This window comes from Microcaecilia unicolor, chromosome 12 (genome assembly GCF_901765095.1).
Source record: "Microcaecilia unicolor chromosome 12, aMicUni1.1, whole genome shotgun sequence".
Lineage (NCBI taxonomy): Eukaryota > Metazoa > Chordata > Amphibia > Gymnophiona > Siphonopidae > Microcaecilia > Microcaecilia unicolor.
This window is the reverse complement of record NC_044042.1, coordinates 6,931,828-6,947,031: the sequence shown is the minus strand read 5'-3', so window position 1 is coordinate 6,947,031 and position 15,204 is coordinate 6,931,828. Positions and strand designations below refer to the sequence as shown.

The following is a 15,204-nucleotide window of genomic DNA, read 5'->3' as shown; positions in this document are numbered from 1 at the left end:
CTGAAATAAGAAAATTAGTAGGAAAAGAAAAATCAATAAACTGATTAAAAAATGAACAAAAAAAAAAGTCCCAAAAAAGGGAAGGCACCAAAATGGAAAAGTCTGATGAGCTGAGGAGAGATTAGAAACTCAACCTCTCTGCTCCGTGGAAAACGCTAGACAACCAGTCCCTCGCTCAATCATCAGGTGGGAAGGCATCCGAACGGTGAGACTGCATTTTAAACTGAAAGTGAACTATGGCAGTGTCTGTACTGAGCTCCATGCATGACATCACTCACACGTGAGAATATCATGCCTGCTTGTCCTTGGAAAATAAGGTCCACTCATGATAAGACAGGCAGAGCCTGACTCCACTACAAAGGACCTGATGAATCTCATTGTATACCAGGTACACACAGTGGATCCAAAAAAGAGTCCTCTCTCATGTAATGTCTTCCCAAACAATGTCTTTATTAAAAATCAATAAAAGTCCGACACGAATCGTGTTTCGGCCACACCGGCCTGCATCAGGGGTCTATAAATAAAAAAATATATTGACATAACTAAACATAATACAACAAATTTAAAACAAAAAAAAAGGTTGAATATAATAAGTATAATGATACTCTAAAAACATACTTATCAGCTTTGGTTGGAACAGATGAAACAGCTGAATTACAATGAAATTGTAAAGAACAAGGATGTCTAAAAATAAGAAATACAAAACCAATATGAGTTTAAATCAATGAATTTCAAAAAAAAAAAAAAAAAATTTTTAATTTTCATCAAACCATAGGTTGAAGTGTCACACATAGATTTTAAAATAATACACATATATTTGATACATATCCAAAAGGCACATAACATATTTCCATGGAACCATAAACAAGAAATAAGATGAACTAGGCATGCTTCCACATGGATAGATACCAACACACAGACATCATAATCAAATGTGAAAAATGTATAAAGGAATGCCAAGTATCAATATCAAAGTAAAACTGAAATAAAAATAATAAATATTGTGTAATCCCTTCTTTTCCAGAAGGTATGTAATATCCAAAAAAATACATGGAACGGAGTATATAAAATAACGCTGATAATATCTGAGTGAGCTAAATATGTATGTAACATCAAAAAAAGAAAAACTCATAAAATGAAGTATATAAAATGACGCTAGTCATAAAATCTGAATAAGCTAAATATGTGTGCGAAGTCTAAAAAGAAAATGAATCCAAAGTTGTGGCACAACCACTTTCGTTAAATGAAGCACATTCTTTAAACAGCTGAGAAAACCACTTGAAAAAATGGCACACAAAATGGCCAAACTTCTTATTCGCGCCAAAACCGGAAGCTTATATCTAAATGAATACGCTTGATTTTAAAGCTAACCACATAAGGCGCTAAACAAAAATGTTAAAATATAAATAAAACCTAGATAAAAAACATTTTGCCAATCTCCTGAAATGAGTATTCACTCTCCCTTAATTAAAAAATGCCCGCATGGCATACTGATAAGTGCAAAGCCCCCCCCCCCCTGCAAAAGTAATATGTAATAATATGAAAAACATACTGCATTGAATGCTATACCAAGCAGGAACTCTGTCGCATGAATTTCTGCGCAAGAAAAATTGAAATAGTCACCTCCGGGATTATATACCGTAAGGGGAGAGCACATAAAAGCAGGAAACGTCACTCAAAAAAGACGCCCAAATAATGATTGATATCAGCTATAAAATCTAGCCAATGCCGCAATAAAACGTGCGTGCAGGGAAGAGCAACAGTCTTCCCAAATCAAAAGGGAGAGCGTGAACAGATCTACGTATAAGCAGAACTATGTGGACCTGAGTATTATTTTAAAATCAACAATTAAACACTGCAGTCACGAAAGGAAAAAAAAATACAAAGTAGACAAAAAACTTGAAACCTAAGTGGTCTATATACATATATATAAAATAAAACTCTCACCTGTAAAAAATATATCCATACACTCACCAATAATAATATATATAAATGAGAAATATATTATATAAACTGATATCGTCATTGCAATAATTTCTATTGTATCCATGTATAATTACAATAAAAAATGAACTGAAAATGTAGTAAAAAATGTAATAAAAAAGAAGGAATATTACTCTAAAAAATAAAAAAATATAATCATGAAAAATAATGGATTATTACAAAAAAGTTAAGTATAAAAATATGTATCTCTCAAGGGATGATGATACTGCAAAAAAACAAAATAAATGTATAAAACTTTTTTAAAAAATGTTCTATGTAAAAAATATAAAAAGATATATAATGTATCACAGAAGATTGTTTTACAAAAAAATGCTGAGGTCTGTGTTTGTATTCAATCCACGTGGGGCAACAGTATCCAATGTATGTATTGTCCTCTGTTCTTCTTTCAATAATCTAACATCTATATCACCTCCACGCCATGACATATACATTCTTTTAAAAACAAAAAACTTTAAATCATCAATAGTGTGATTTTTTTCGGTCCAATGGCTGACCAAAGGGGCAGTTTGTACACATCTGGTCAAACAACTTCTGTGTTCTATTCTAGTTTTTATGGCCCACTTGGTTTTGGCAACGTATAATAAATTGCAAGGACATTTTATAATATATATGACACCCATGGTATTACAATCTGAGAAATGTCTAAGGGTATAATTTCTGTCATTATTCTGATTATAAAATGAAGTAGTTATCAAAGAATGTTTACAGACGGAACACCTGCCACAAGATATGTGGCCTAAACCTTCATTGCTCATAACTCTGGGTACTGGAAGAGTGGAAGGTACCACAAATTCTTTTATATTGCGATTGCGTGAATAAGCAATGACTGGAAATGAATCTGTAAAACACGCATCAGTCTCTAGAATATGCCAGTGTTTCTTAATAATCTTGTTAATATCACCAGAAAATTTTGAAAATTTCAAAGTACACACTAACCCTGGACTCTGTTTATCTCTCTTTGCAACTAAAAGCTCTTGTCTACCTTTAGCTCTAGCTTTCATCAAGCCTTTATCTATACAATCCAATGGGTAACCTCTATTCCTAAACCTATTGTGCATGCTTCTAGATTTTACTTCAAAATCAACATAATCTGTACATAATCTTCGTAGCCTCAAAAATTGTGAGAATGGCAGATTTTCCTTAAGTGATCTATTGTGGAAACTTGTGAAATGTAAATAGTTGTTTTTGTCGGTGGGTTTTCTATAGATGGTTGTTTTGAAGGAATATGTAGTTTTTTGTATCAAAATGTCTAAAAATGAAATTTCCCTATCATGATAATGCATCTGAAACTGTAAGTTGGGATCCCTCGTATTCAGCCAATCAAGAAAAGTGGATAGACTCTCTATGCTGCCTTGCCATAGTAAAAAGATATCTATATATCGTTTGTACAATTTAAATTAACTTCTATATGGATGTATCTTTAAGAATTTTTCTTCAAATTCTGCCACATATAAATTAGCAATGTCAGGAGCCATGGCTGATCCCACTGCTGTACCTCTTATTTGTTGGAAAAACCTTCCATTAAAGCCAAAATAGTTCTTTGTCAATGCTATAGTTGCCAAGGTCAGTATAAATTGGTTAGGAATCCGTCTATTCTGTGTTCTTTTAATCAGAGTATTCTCTATCACAACCAGAGCCTCTAATTGTGGGATATTGGTATAAAGTGCTTCTATATTCAAGGTAACCATAGTTATACCTTCCTAATCACCCTCGAAGTCCTCTAATAATGTTATCATTTGAGATGAATCCCTTACATATGACTCTATCATTGTATCCCTTGGCCCTTCTAACAGTGTTGCAGGCAGAAGGGCCCTGAACTGACTAGTTGCCTTACACTCCAAAAGGGCCAGTTTTCTGTAGCCCCACCAAGGCACATATGGAAGACTTTTTACTGGACCAAGGACTGTTCCAGTCTCTAGAGTGAAGCCAACCCAAAATCGGCCTAAAGATCCTGCTCCTATCCTCAGGGAGTTGAGGCCTGGCAGCCCCCAGGTCCTTAATATTTTCAGAACCACTCCAAAGAGAAGACAACCCAAAAAGGGGAGCTTCCTGAAGTGTGCCTTAGAGGTGGCCTCCAACAACCATTTCTTGAACCACAACCATCCATAAACCATTATGCTGGAAGCTGAGTACAAAGAAATACGGATGAAGTTACACAAGACATCTGTCACAAAGGCTGTCTCTGACTATAAAAGTGTCACCTCAGGAGAAAGCTGTTGGACCCAGTAGAGAACCACCTGGGCTGAATAACCAACAGACCTCCCAGTGCCAAGGAAAGTGCTGCTTTAAAAACAACTCAATCTTACAGTCATGGGACTCGAGGATGGGTATGCCGCACTCCACCAGGATGGTGGTTTTCTTGGTGTCCACTGTCAGAATGCCTACCTTATGGGAGTCCACACCAAACAAGAAAAAATAAAAGATCTTGCTGCACCAGTCCTCCTGCACCATCTGCTGGAGGCAGAGAAGTACTAGCAGGTTCCTGGCTGCACCAATGCCATATGGATGACATCATTGGAATCTTCAAGTTCTCTGCCTCTATCTGCTGGTAAAGGGACATAACTCATAGATATGGGCTACTCTAGAAGGTTCCTGGCTGCACCACTCCTTATATGGATGATGTCATTGGAACCTTCAAGTTCTCTACCTCCGTCTGCTGGTAAAGGGACATAACTCAGATATGGGCTACTGTAGAAGGATAAGGAAACTTTCTGCATTAAACGGTTCTAAACCCAGTCCTCAGGACACACCTAGCCAGTCAGGGTTTCAGGATACCTGTAATGAATATGCATTGATCTACATACAATGGAGATAGTGTATGCATATTTCTCATGTACTGTGGATTTCCTGAAGATCTGACTGAATGGCTTTATCCGGAGTCTAGACCATTCCATAAGCTTCACTTGGTTCTTTCCTCATGTTTTCCACACCTTCCAGGGTTATTATATAATCCTCACAGAAGGAAACCTAGCCTAATTCTATATACCCTTCTGAAAAGAATTTATATAGAACCCCCTCAGAAACTTGATTAAGTACGTGAAACTTGTCTAGCTAGCAATGTGAACCCCACATGTACTTGTGGATTTCTACAGAATTAAATTGTACTTTTCTTGTGCACTGTAAGTTTTCCAGTTTATTTCTGTATTTGATCAGGAATCCCTACTTTTTTAAAAATTTGGTCTATAAGAACCATGACCACTGGGTTTAGTAATGATTCTGCCCCTAGAGATCACCAGAGAATAGCTTGCAGGGCAAATGAGACCACAGTTGGCAGGCAGAACATGCATCAGCCCAGAACTCTCCATGAGATTAACCCTTAGTGGGGTAGCAGTAATAGTAGTAGAGGTAGAACTAAGACACTACATAATGGTGTCAGCCAAAATACAGTTTTAACAAAGATATGAATAATCTGTGCATGTTGAGATTGAGACAGTTTGCAGCAGATTGCTAAGAATACCAATTACATTAGCTTCCATCCTTCAATAGAACATTAAGTGCCCAGAACTATGGAAGGTCAATGGACCTCATGTGTTAGCATCAGATTTTACACTACTCAATTCATAACATTGCAGTAATTTACATTTGTAGTTTACTTATAGGAAAAAAAAATTCAGTAACAAAAAAGCACACAAACATAACTTTTATTTACAGCAATCTAGCATCATATACACTTTATAAAAGCCATTCCAAAAGTGTTTTTACTCCTTCATATATGAATCAAGTGTTATAGCTGCCATTAATCTCAGTATATTTATAAGCTGTGCTAGACACAAAGTTGCTGGAACATACAAGCAACTGCCACAGTGAAGGAGCACAGCCCTGGAAAATTAGCAAAGACCTGGTAACAACTTATCCCTTTTGGGTCTATGCATGTATAAGAGCCACTGCACCTCTCCATAACCAAGCTCTTCAATTTAAACTATTGTTTTTTTTTAGGACAGGCCCATTTGAATGTGTTACACTCAGCGAGGCACCTTAGTACATAGCTGTCTTCCCCCCCCCCCCCCCCCCCAACAGCCTCGTTATTTTTAGGGCAGTGCTTTTCATCGCTCATCTGAGAAAGAGTGGAGATCCACTGTATGCACAGTCATTGTGGTAATACTAAAAAGCCGACTAGCTAAGTGTGTTTCAGAAGAGCACTGAGCAGCACTGTTTTAGGGGCTATCTGCAGTTCTTTCCAAGTTACACCCCCCCCCCCCCCCCACCCCACCCCGGACTCCCTGCTCTTCAACAATGATACTGCTATGAAATAAATACCCACCAACCACACAGTGTAACAGCTTTCCAGTAGGAAAATTATCTTGTTCAACATTTTACCACCTACAGTAGTAACAGGATTGAAAAATTGCTTCAACCATAAAACAGGGCTATTTTGCTCAACTATATAAATTCCAATAATTCTTTCTATTTATATTTTTACAGACTAACTTTCAATATACAGACAAATGAAAATCAAACTGCTTTTTACAATTAGGCCTAGGTGATTCAAAACTAGCAATATCTATAGATTCCTTTAACGTCTATACAGCATTAACATTACACTACAGTCAAATAACATTTATACAGAGGCTACAAATGTAAGCAAGGCGGGCTGAGAATTATTTAGCAAAGCATTTCAGGTACACCATTTATCACCACAGAACTGCAGGCTACTTCTATCAGACCCTGAGTTTAAAATGCACTGTGTGTGTGTAAATTTCTTGATATTTGTTTTGCAACTTTTATTATGTGGTGTCTTCTTTTAAACATTATGCTGGCTCTCACTTAAAGGATCATTTACTACCAATATGCACCAACCCCATTACATAAAAAGGGCTCGCAACAGATAAAGTGCAGTAATAGCATTAGCATGTTACCCATTGGTAAATGACTTGTTTAGCGTACTTTTGGTAATTAGGCACCAAAACACAGGCATCCAATCACAAAGCTAAATTTTAGAAACTATTTCTCAGCTCATATTTGGCAAACTTTGCTTTAAAAATATTACTAAGAGTGCTGGATAAACACATTTACAGCTTCTTTTACAAAACCGCGCTAGCGATTCCTGCACAGCAAATGAGAGGAAGGCCATTCAATTGCTAGCGCGGCTTTTTAAAAGAAGCCCTTATGGACAAGCTTCAATGATTTTATCCCTTAGATCTAGGTGCAAATCTTACCAAAAAATCATTTGAACATACATGCTTGGTTCAAAGTGATTTAATGTTTTGGTTCTTTTCAATTTATTTTGCAAGTTAACTTTCACACTGCAAACAAGCAGCAAATCATACTTTGGATCATTAACCACGGGAAACAGGTACATTTCTACTAGACCTGCAACATAAGGCACAGTCAAGTTTTTTGAAGATGTGGCAGACGCAGCATGGAAGCCCTTTGGATCTGTGCTGAATGAGGATTTCTTACCACGTCTATGGTTCATCTTCAGAGTAACATGAATGGCAAGAGACTCCAGACACCTCCTAATGGAATCCCCTAGGTTTCAGGGCTTGACAGATTGTGGAAGCAGTGAAGTAACAGGTCTTCTCTAATATAACTGAATCTTGAACTTCCACAATGGCATCAGTGCAAACATATTAAAAATTGTTTCTATTTTTTTTTTTTTTTTAAATCTTCAATTCATGTAGAAAATGTTATGCATCGCAACTTTTATAATGAGCATCATAAGAATTAGTTGCACGTTTCCTAAGAAAATAAAGAAAATTTAAAATTAAAATGCAGCTTGTGAGGTTTTAGAAAAATGAGGGATTTATGCCTTGCACTCACTGTTTACACTAAAGAACCAAAATTCTTCCAGATTAACTTTACTACCAGTGTCTTATGCATTCAAGGTGCATGTGTTGCATACACTCACCATTAGTCTCTCCCTTCCCTTCCTGGCATTGCAAAGCTCTCACAAATCCCTTCCTTCCACCCCCCCCCCCCCCCAGTGCCTTAAAATCACCTCCAATCTTCACCCGGGCAGCACCAGAAGTGCTCATGGGCTGCCTGCGGCCTGTACTGGGGGCTCTCTCTGAACTGTTCCACCCTTCAGCAAACAGGAAGCGAAGAGGCGGGACGGTTCAGAGAGAAAGCCCCAGTGACTGGAGATGATTTTAAGGCATGGGGGGGGGGGGGGGGGGAAGAGAGGGGAAGGGAGGAATTGCAAGAGCTTTGTGGGGCCAGGAACGTAAGGGAGAAAAATCCAGCGCGACACGCACCTCCTGTTGAAAATTGTTGGCTATGCCACTGTTTACTACTACTGAAAAAAAGGTTTAATCTTGATTGAGAAAATTAAATACACTTCTTATAAATAACTCTAGAAACATACATGACTATGTAATTAAAGGACAACTAATGGAAATACTTTTAAGGATTTGAAAATGCCACGGCACGTGCAGTTAATGGTAGCACATGGTTTTGGTCTCAGCTTTGACAAAATCCAGCAAGAAGCAGTGGCAAGATACTTGAAAAAGTTACAGTTGGTAAAGTTGCTATTCTAACAAATGACCAGGTCCCACAGAGCTTTTAGCTGCCACAGGCCAGTCCAAAATAAACTTCATATTAAATGCCATCATCCAGCTGCACAGAATTGGTTTTCCATCCACTAAAATCATATGAAAATGCAGTACACCCAACATGGAGGGGTTTGCTTTTATTCGTTTTATTTTTTAAATACAGCTGGAAACTTGAAAATTTGATTTCAGAAACGCAACGTGGCAACTCATCTCAAGTGGTTAAACCAATATACTGGTCTTGTACCTTACTAGCTCTCTGTTATAACATTTACCAACCCCCCCCCCCCCCCCACCACCACATAATTACAATTATAGTAAATACACATACAGCAATTACAAATTTTGCACTGACAAGAAAAAGCTGCAGTATTAGCTATGAAATTAACACACTGAAAGCAGACAATGAAAAAGGAGAGCCAAGTTTAAATGAACTTGTTGAAAATGCCTATATTTGGTTCTCTTTGAACTACTCATTTCCCTTATGTTAGTACAAGCTGTGACGTGCAACTGGTTTCCTTAATTTGTTTACATTTAGGAATTGTAAAGCTCAAAATGACCCAAAAAGCAACATATAGCAAAGTCCTAGAATTAAAATGCAAAATACCATGTTATGGACAAACAAGATATTAACAAAGTTACCATCAGAAATTTATGAAGCATACATGTCTAATAATTACAGCCTGAAGCAGCGTGAACAGAAACGTACAAGACGGTCATGGTAAAGTATTCAAACAAGTTGGAAGAAATGATTAAAACATAGGCCCACTAGCGATGACAAAGCAAGTCATCTGGACATTTTCAGGCTCAAGCTGATGGAAATGTAACAAGTATACCTTTTAATTACGGTAACATTTTGTCAGACTCCGCTGACTGACTCGTGGGCGTTACTTTGGGATTTAGAGGAACATCTTTGTTGCATTCATTTGTGTTGTACACGCTGAACAGTAAAGGAGGAAAAACACTAAATTGCAATAATTCATGAATAGATAATTCGAAGTGAAAGGACAGAAAAAAATTCAAGTGTTCTTAAAGGAGACGTCAAAACAGAACTGGTGAGTCCCAAAACGTCAAACTACTTTGTGTCCAACAAGAAATAAAGTTTTTCTAACGGAAGCAAACATTAGAACCAGAGATTAAAATGTTTCTAGTTACCCAGTCTAAAATACATTTCAAAGAACTAAAAGTCTGTTGAACAAAGTCTCAAGGATTTAAGGGGTCCTTTTACTAAGGTGCGTTGAAAAATGGCCCGAAGTAGTGTAGGCCCGGGTTTTGGGCACACACAGATCCATTTTTGTAAAAAAAAAAAAAAAAAAATGCCTTTTTAAAATGTTTGCCAAAAATGGACTTGCAGCAAAATCAAAATTGGCACACATCCATTTTGGGTCTGAGACCTTACTGCCAGCCATCGACTTAGCAGTAAGTTCTCATGCATTAACCGGGCGGTAATGACGTGCATCAGACAATAAAAATTACTTTTTGGATGTGTGTCAAAAATTAAATTACCACCCTGGCCATGCGGTAACTCCAAATTGGCGTGCGTACATGCCTACGCGTCTTAGTAAAAGGGCCCCTAAAAAAAGAGAGACATCCATTCCCACTAGAGCCTAATTTTACAACTGATGCTGATTGTGTTGGAGTTTCTATTGCACTGAGGTCCCTCTGTTAAATTAGGCCACTATAAAAAGGTATTTCATTTTTAATCCAAGAATATAAAAATCTTGTTGGGCAGACTGGATGGACCAAGACTGATGTTTTCCCCCCTTATCAAGTCAGTTCTTTCACTTCCATTTAACCACTGACAACTGATCAGCAATATAGGATTAAATTACATGCAGTTCCCTCACCAACTTTGTATAAAGTTACTTTCTTGTAACAGACATTCTCCAATAGCAGAATTAGTTCTCATAGATGGCTATCGTCATGTGATGGCAATCCCCAGGCAAAAGGCAAGATTTTGTATTCTTCTAATGGCGGTTCTTCCACATAGAGCAGACGAATACAGCCACACTTAGGGGTGATATTTTGACAGATTCTGCACAGGAGGATCATTCTCCTTATCAAAGCTCAAGAAAGCTTGTACAAGGGGCTTCCAAAACACATGCAGTTGTTCCCATGCTGCTATTTGCCTCTACAGGTTCAAGTGAGGATGGTGGAGGGATAGTGTGGCTGTTTTTGCTTTAGACCATGGAGAACCTCCATTACAAGTAAGCAATCTTCCTTGTCTGAACAAGCAGGGGAATGCCACTATGATTGATCAAAATTTTAAGAAAAAAATACCTTAGTACGGTTTAACCAAAAAGATGGCCAACCAGTGAAAAATCATAGTTCACCCTGCCATGGACAAGAAACAGCACCACACTCAAGTGGCTCCAAAAGCTGACAGTCATGTTCTAGAATGTTCTGGGGCTTTGTTTGGTTTGTTTCTTGCTTGGGCTGCACTTGATGGTGCCACTCATGTGAGGGCTATATATTCTGCTATTCATAGAAAATTTAAGTCAGCTCACCAAATTATCCATGAGCCTTTATGCAACCCTAACATGGATACTAGGTAGTAAATTGGTGTTAAATTAAAAAAAAAAAAACTTTAATGTTGTTGGTCCCTGATCTGAGTCTAAATGGGCAATTTCTACCAACAAAAACTGTCAAAATTCTGATGGCATGCTAGATGCTGCATTGACAATGACATCACAATACGGTTAATTTCTTTTAAAGTTGCACATTCGCAATTTATAGCATTATCTGTCAAGGGATAAGTTTGCCACTGTCATTCAATGGACTGAGTGCCTTATTTATGACTGAGTGCCTTATTTATGCCAACTTTGTTTCTTACTGAGGCCCATGTGCAACATGTTCAGAATACAGCAGCTAAAACAGGATTAAGTCTGCAAGATTTTATACTTACTCTCAACTCCTCCACCAACTACACTTAACTATAAAATTTGTATCTGGGCTGCCATATTTTAAATGTTAATCACAGCAATATACTTTGGAAAGAGCTTTACCCTCATGTACCAGCCTTCTCAGGTATGAAATTGTACTTTTTAAAAAACCCTACACTAAATCGATTTCCAGAGAAAATCAGGCTGACCCACAATTTTAGTCTTCAGGCAGTTGTGTAAAACACGTATTTTAAAATTTCGCTTTTATGTAAAGGAGGTACTGATTTTAATTATGGTCAATTTAATCATTTTCTGAATATTTTAGAACAATTGTTTTATTTATTCCTCAATTTTATGAAGCCTCTTTTTTGACTATGTAAATGGATAACTGCCCTAGTACTTGAATAGGAGATAACAAAACAAAAGTAAAAACTGTTCTAAAAAAACCAAAACAACCCACCAAGACCTGGTTTCTGAAAGACAAAACATCAGTACTTAACTGAATATTAAGACATTTCTCAAGTCACTCTTAGGCAATGGTAGGAGTTATCTGAAGTGCTGAAGTACAGGCTAATTTGCTTAGTAATGACTGACCAAACACACATTGTACTGAAATCTCAGCAAGATTTTAAAAATGCATTTAGAAGAAATGAGTTTAAACCAGTGTTTCAATTCCAAGGTGCGCCTAAATTAAGAAAAATATTGCATGGCACACTATCCTTCACGAAAATGTAACAGACATGAAGAACTTATATGGCTAAAAGAGCAGAGGAAGCACCAGAAGCTTCAGTGGATCAGCTCCATGTATGTGTATATGAATGAAGGAGAAGGGACAAGGTGTGATGCAATTAACTGGCTTGCTACCTTGGCTGTTGCCATGTGGCTGCCAGAGCTCCTCTACTGTTTTTGCTCCAAACACCCAGTACAGGGTTTCCTCTCTTTCAGCTTGGGAACAAGACATAAGTGGAAAGACTCAAATGTTAAGCTCAGGAGGGGCAAGATGTGATGATGCTGCACAATTGGGACCCAACTATCCATGACCTGCAAAAGCTGCCCATTAATTCCACACTCCAGGGCTCAAGCTGTAGTTAAGAAGGTGAGGCATAGTAAATATATATTCTTGAAAAGAAGCTGCTGTAAGCAAGTGTAAGAGCCATCACTGGTGTCTTGTTGGAAGGTTCTGATATCAGGCAGTGACAAACTTTCCATGGCTCACCTGATTAGGTTTGAAGGAACAATGGTTGAGAACACTGATTTAAACAATGTTAAAACTTTATGTATTTTCAATTCATAGGTCTCTTGCAAAAATCAAGTTTCAATAGGAAAGATTTATAAAATCAAAGAAAATCACTCCCAAAAGAAAGGTATTCTGAAAGCAAAGGGAATGCTATAAAAGAAGGCAATCCACCCTTCAATACATTAATAAGAGCCTCTTTTATAAAGCCACACCACTGATTCTTGGTGCACAAATGAGAGGCAGTCCATTCAATTCCTATGGGATTCCTCATTTGCTGCGCTGGAATCGCTAGTGCGGTTTGTAAAAGAAGAACTTCCTGAACACTTAGCTCACACTAATGCTGTCAACCTACTTTATTAGTAAGCAACCCCTGAGCACAAAGACCAACTGTCCTCATCAATTGCTTAATACAGGGGTTGACTCACTAAGGGCCCTGTTGACTAAGTCGTGCTAGAGGCGCATTAGCATTTTTAGCGTACACTAAGCATTACTGCGCACTGTGTAGATGCCCATAATATTCCTATGGACATCTACACGGTTAGCACGCACTAACTTTTAGCACACCTTAGTAAACAGGGCCCTAAAACAGGTACCACAGCAACTCCCAACACCTTATACTGTACTACAGAAAATAGGAAACATCATAATGGAAAAAAAGCTTCAGAAGTCATTTAGGACTAAATTCTATAAATGGGGTTCACATTTGGGCGTTGATAAAAATTAGCGCCAAACAGCACTCAGAGTTGGGCGACATTTACAGAACAGACTTTGGCGCTGGAACCCGTGCCCAATTTTGGGTGTGAGGATTTACACCAACTGAAACCTAAATTAGGTACACATCTCCCTTATTCTGTAAAACTGCATGCAAAATCCAAGAATGACCCTGATCCATCCATGCCCATCCCATGGCCACATCCCCTTTTCTGGCCCACACGTAAAATTTATGCGCAGACCCTAGGGCCTAAATTTACATTAATGCCAATTAGAATCAAATTGATTAGCACCCAATTATCAGCACTAATTGGTTCATTTGTCAAATTGCATGCCATATATAGACTTATTGTGGATCTCAACTTCTAGTCAATTTGCTTTAGAATACTGGACAGGGGTTCGGTAATTCTTGGAAAATTATGGTATTTAAGCCTGTAATAAGTAACATGTCATGATATCCTAAACATGATTTGAAAGCTGTAATAACGCCACCAGTATCATTCAGGGAAAGAGAATAAAATGAGAATCCAGCTGTCAGAAAAACAAACCATGTTCAAACATGAGAGCAATATACCAGCAAAGAAATGTGCTTTACAACAGAATAAAACAAATGCACACATTCAAAAGTGGAATTTTGTAAAGCTACACAATACAGCAAAGATTACACATTGAACTGTACTTAAAAGTTTGATAAAGCTTGCATGCAGCAAAGCAGGTACTGACAGAAAAAGGATTAATAGTGCTAAAAATATACACCTTCTCCTTTTCAATCTGCCCTGGCAACTACCTTTTTAACGTAAAATGAAAGGAAGAAACCTCAAGAATTGTGGATGTTGCATCCCAGCAGCCCCGCACTTGCAAGCTCATCTTGTACAGTTGAATATGATGCAGTACAGCAAGCTACCAATTTACGGTTCAGAGAGCACAGCCAAAACCTGAACACCAAGGCACCTAATGCATTTTTGGGGAATTCACCTTTCATCATTTGAGAACACAAAAGCAACCCATGTTGTGGTCATTTCTATATTCCCAAAATCATAGAAAAAATTATCTTGCATTCCCCATATTTGAGGAAGTTACAATTGCACACATTCACATTGGCTAAAAGGAAAAATAATATTACCTGATAATTTTCTTTCCTTTAGTCCCAAAGGATCAGTCCAAATGGGTTGTGACAATCTGCCAGCAGGTAGAGATACAGAACTCAGAGTTGTGTCTCATAAGCTCCTGTGCTTAGCAACCATGCCAGCATTTGATAAAGCAGTGAAAGAGAGAAAACTATGAAATAAAGAGCAAAACTCATGCCTTAAAAATAAAAGAGCCAGAATACAAACACCAGAAATTACATAGAACCCGGAAAAACCAAAACAATCACAGAAGTGTGGGCTCTGGACTGATCCTGTTGGATCAAAGGAAAGAAAATTATCAGGTAATTAACTAATTTTTCCTTCCATTACATCCCAAGGACCAGTCCAGACAAATGGGATATACAAAAGCAATCCTTAAGAGGCGAGGAACTGTGATATCCCTGCAGCGAGAACCTTGGCCCCAAAGGAAGCATCTGCTCAAGCAGACACATCTGAACGGTAATGCTTAACAAAGAAATGAGATGACAACCACGTCACCGACAGATCTCTGCCAACGAAATTGCTCTAGACTCTGCCAAAGAAGTCGCCTTGACATGCATGGGAGCAAATCTACCCCTCAGAATGTAAGCCAAAGAAATAGCCTCCTTAAGCCATTGAGTCACTGTCGCTTTGGAGGCCGGCAAACCCTTCTGGGGTCCTGCAAAGAGGACTAAAAGATGATCAGACCATTTGAAATCATTGGTTGCGGTATGACAGCGCACATGGATGCATTTCACATCCAACAGCAGTGGAGA

General features: G+C 38.0%; 1 protein-coding gene across 1 annotated transcript in view; it reads right to left on the bottom strand.

The window, feature by feature from the left end:
• Positions 1 to 480: 480 nt before the first annotated feature.
• The window catches only part of LOC115482058 (complement receptor type 2-like), a gene marked incomplete at its 3' end in the record, with an annotated part of 504,947 nt that continues 490,223 nt past the window's right edge, over positions 481 to 15,204 (bottom strand). The window contains exons 33-34 of the mRNA XM_030221619.1: positions 619 to 684; positions 481 to 514 (exon numbers count right to left, since the gene is read on the bottom strand). Coding sequence (XP_030077479.1) covers positions 481 to 514; positions 619 to 684 — 100 coding nt within the window. The remainder of the gene's footprint in view (positions 515 to 618; positions 685 to 15,204) is intronic.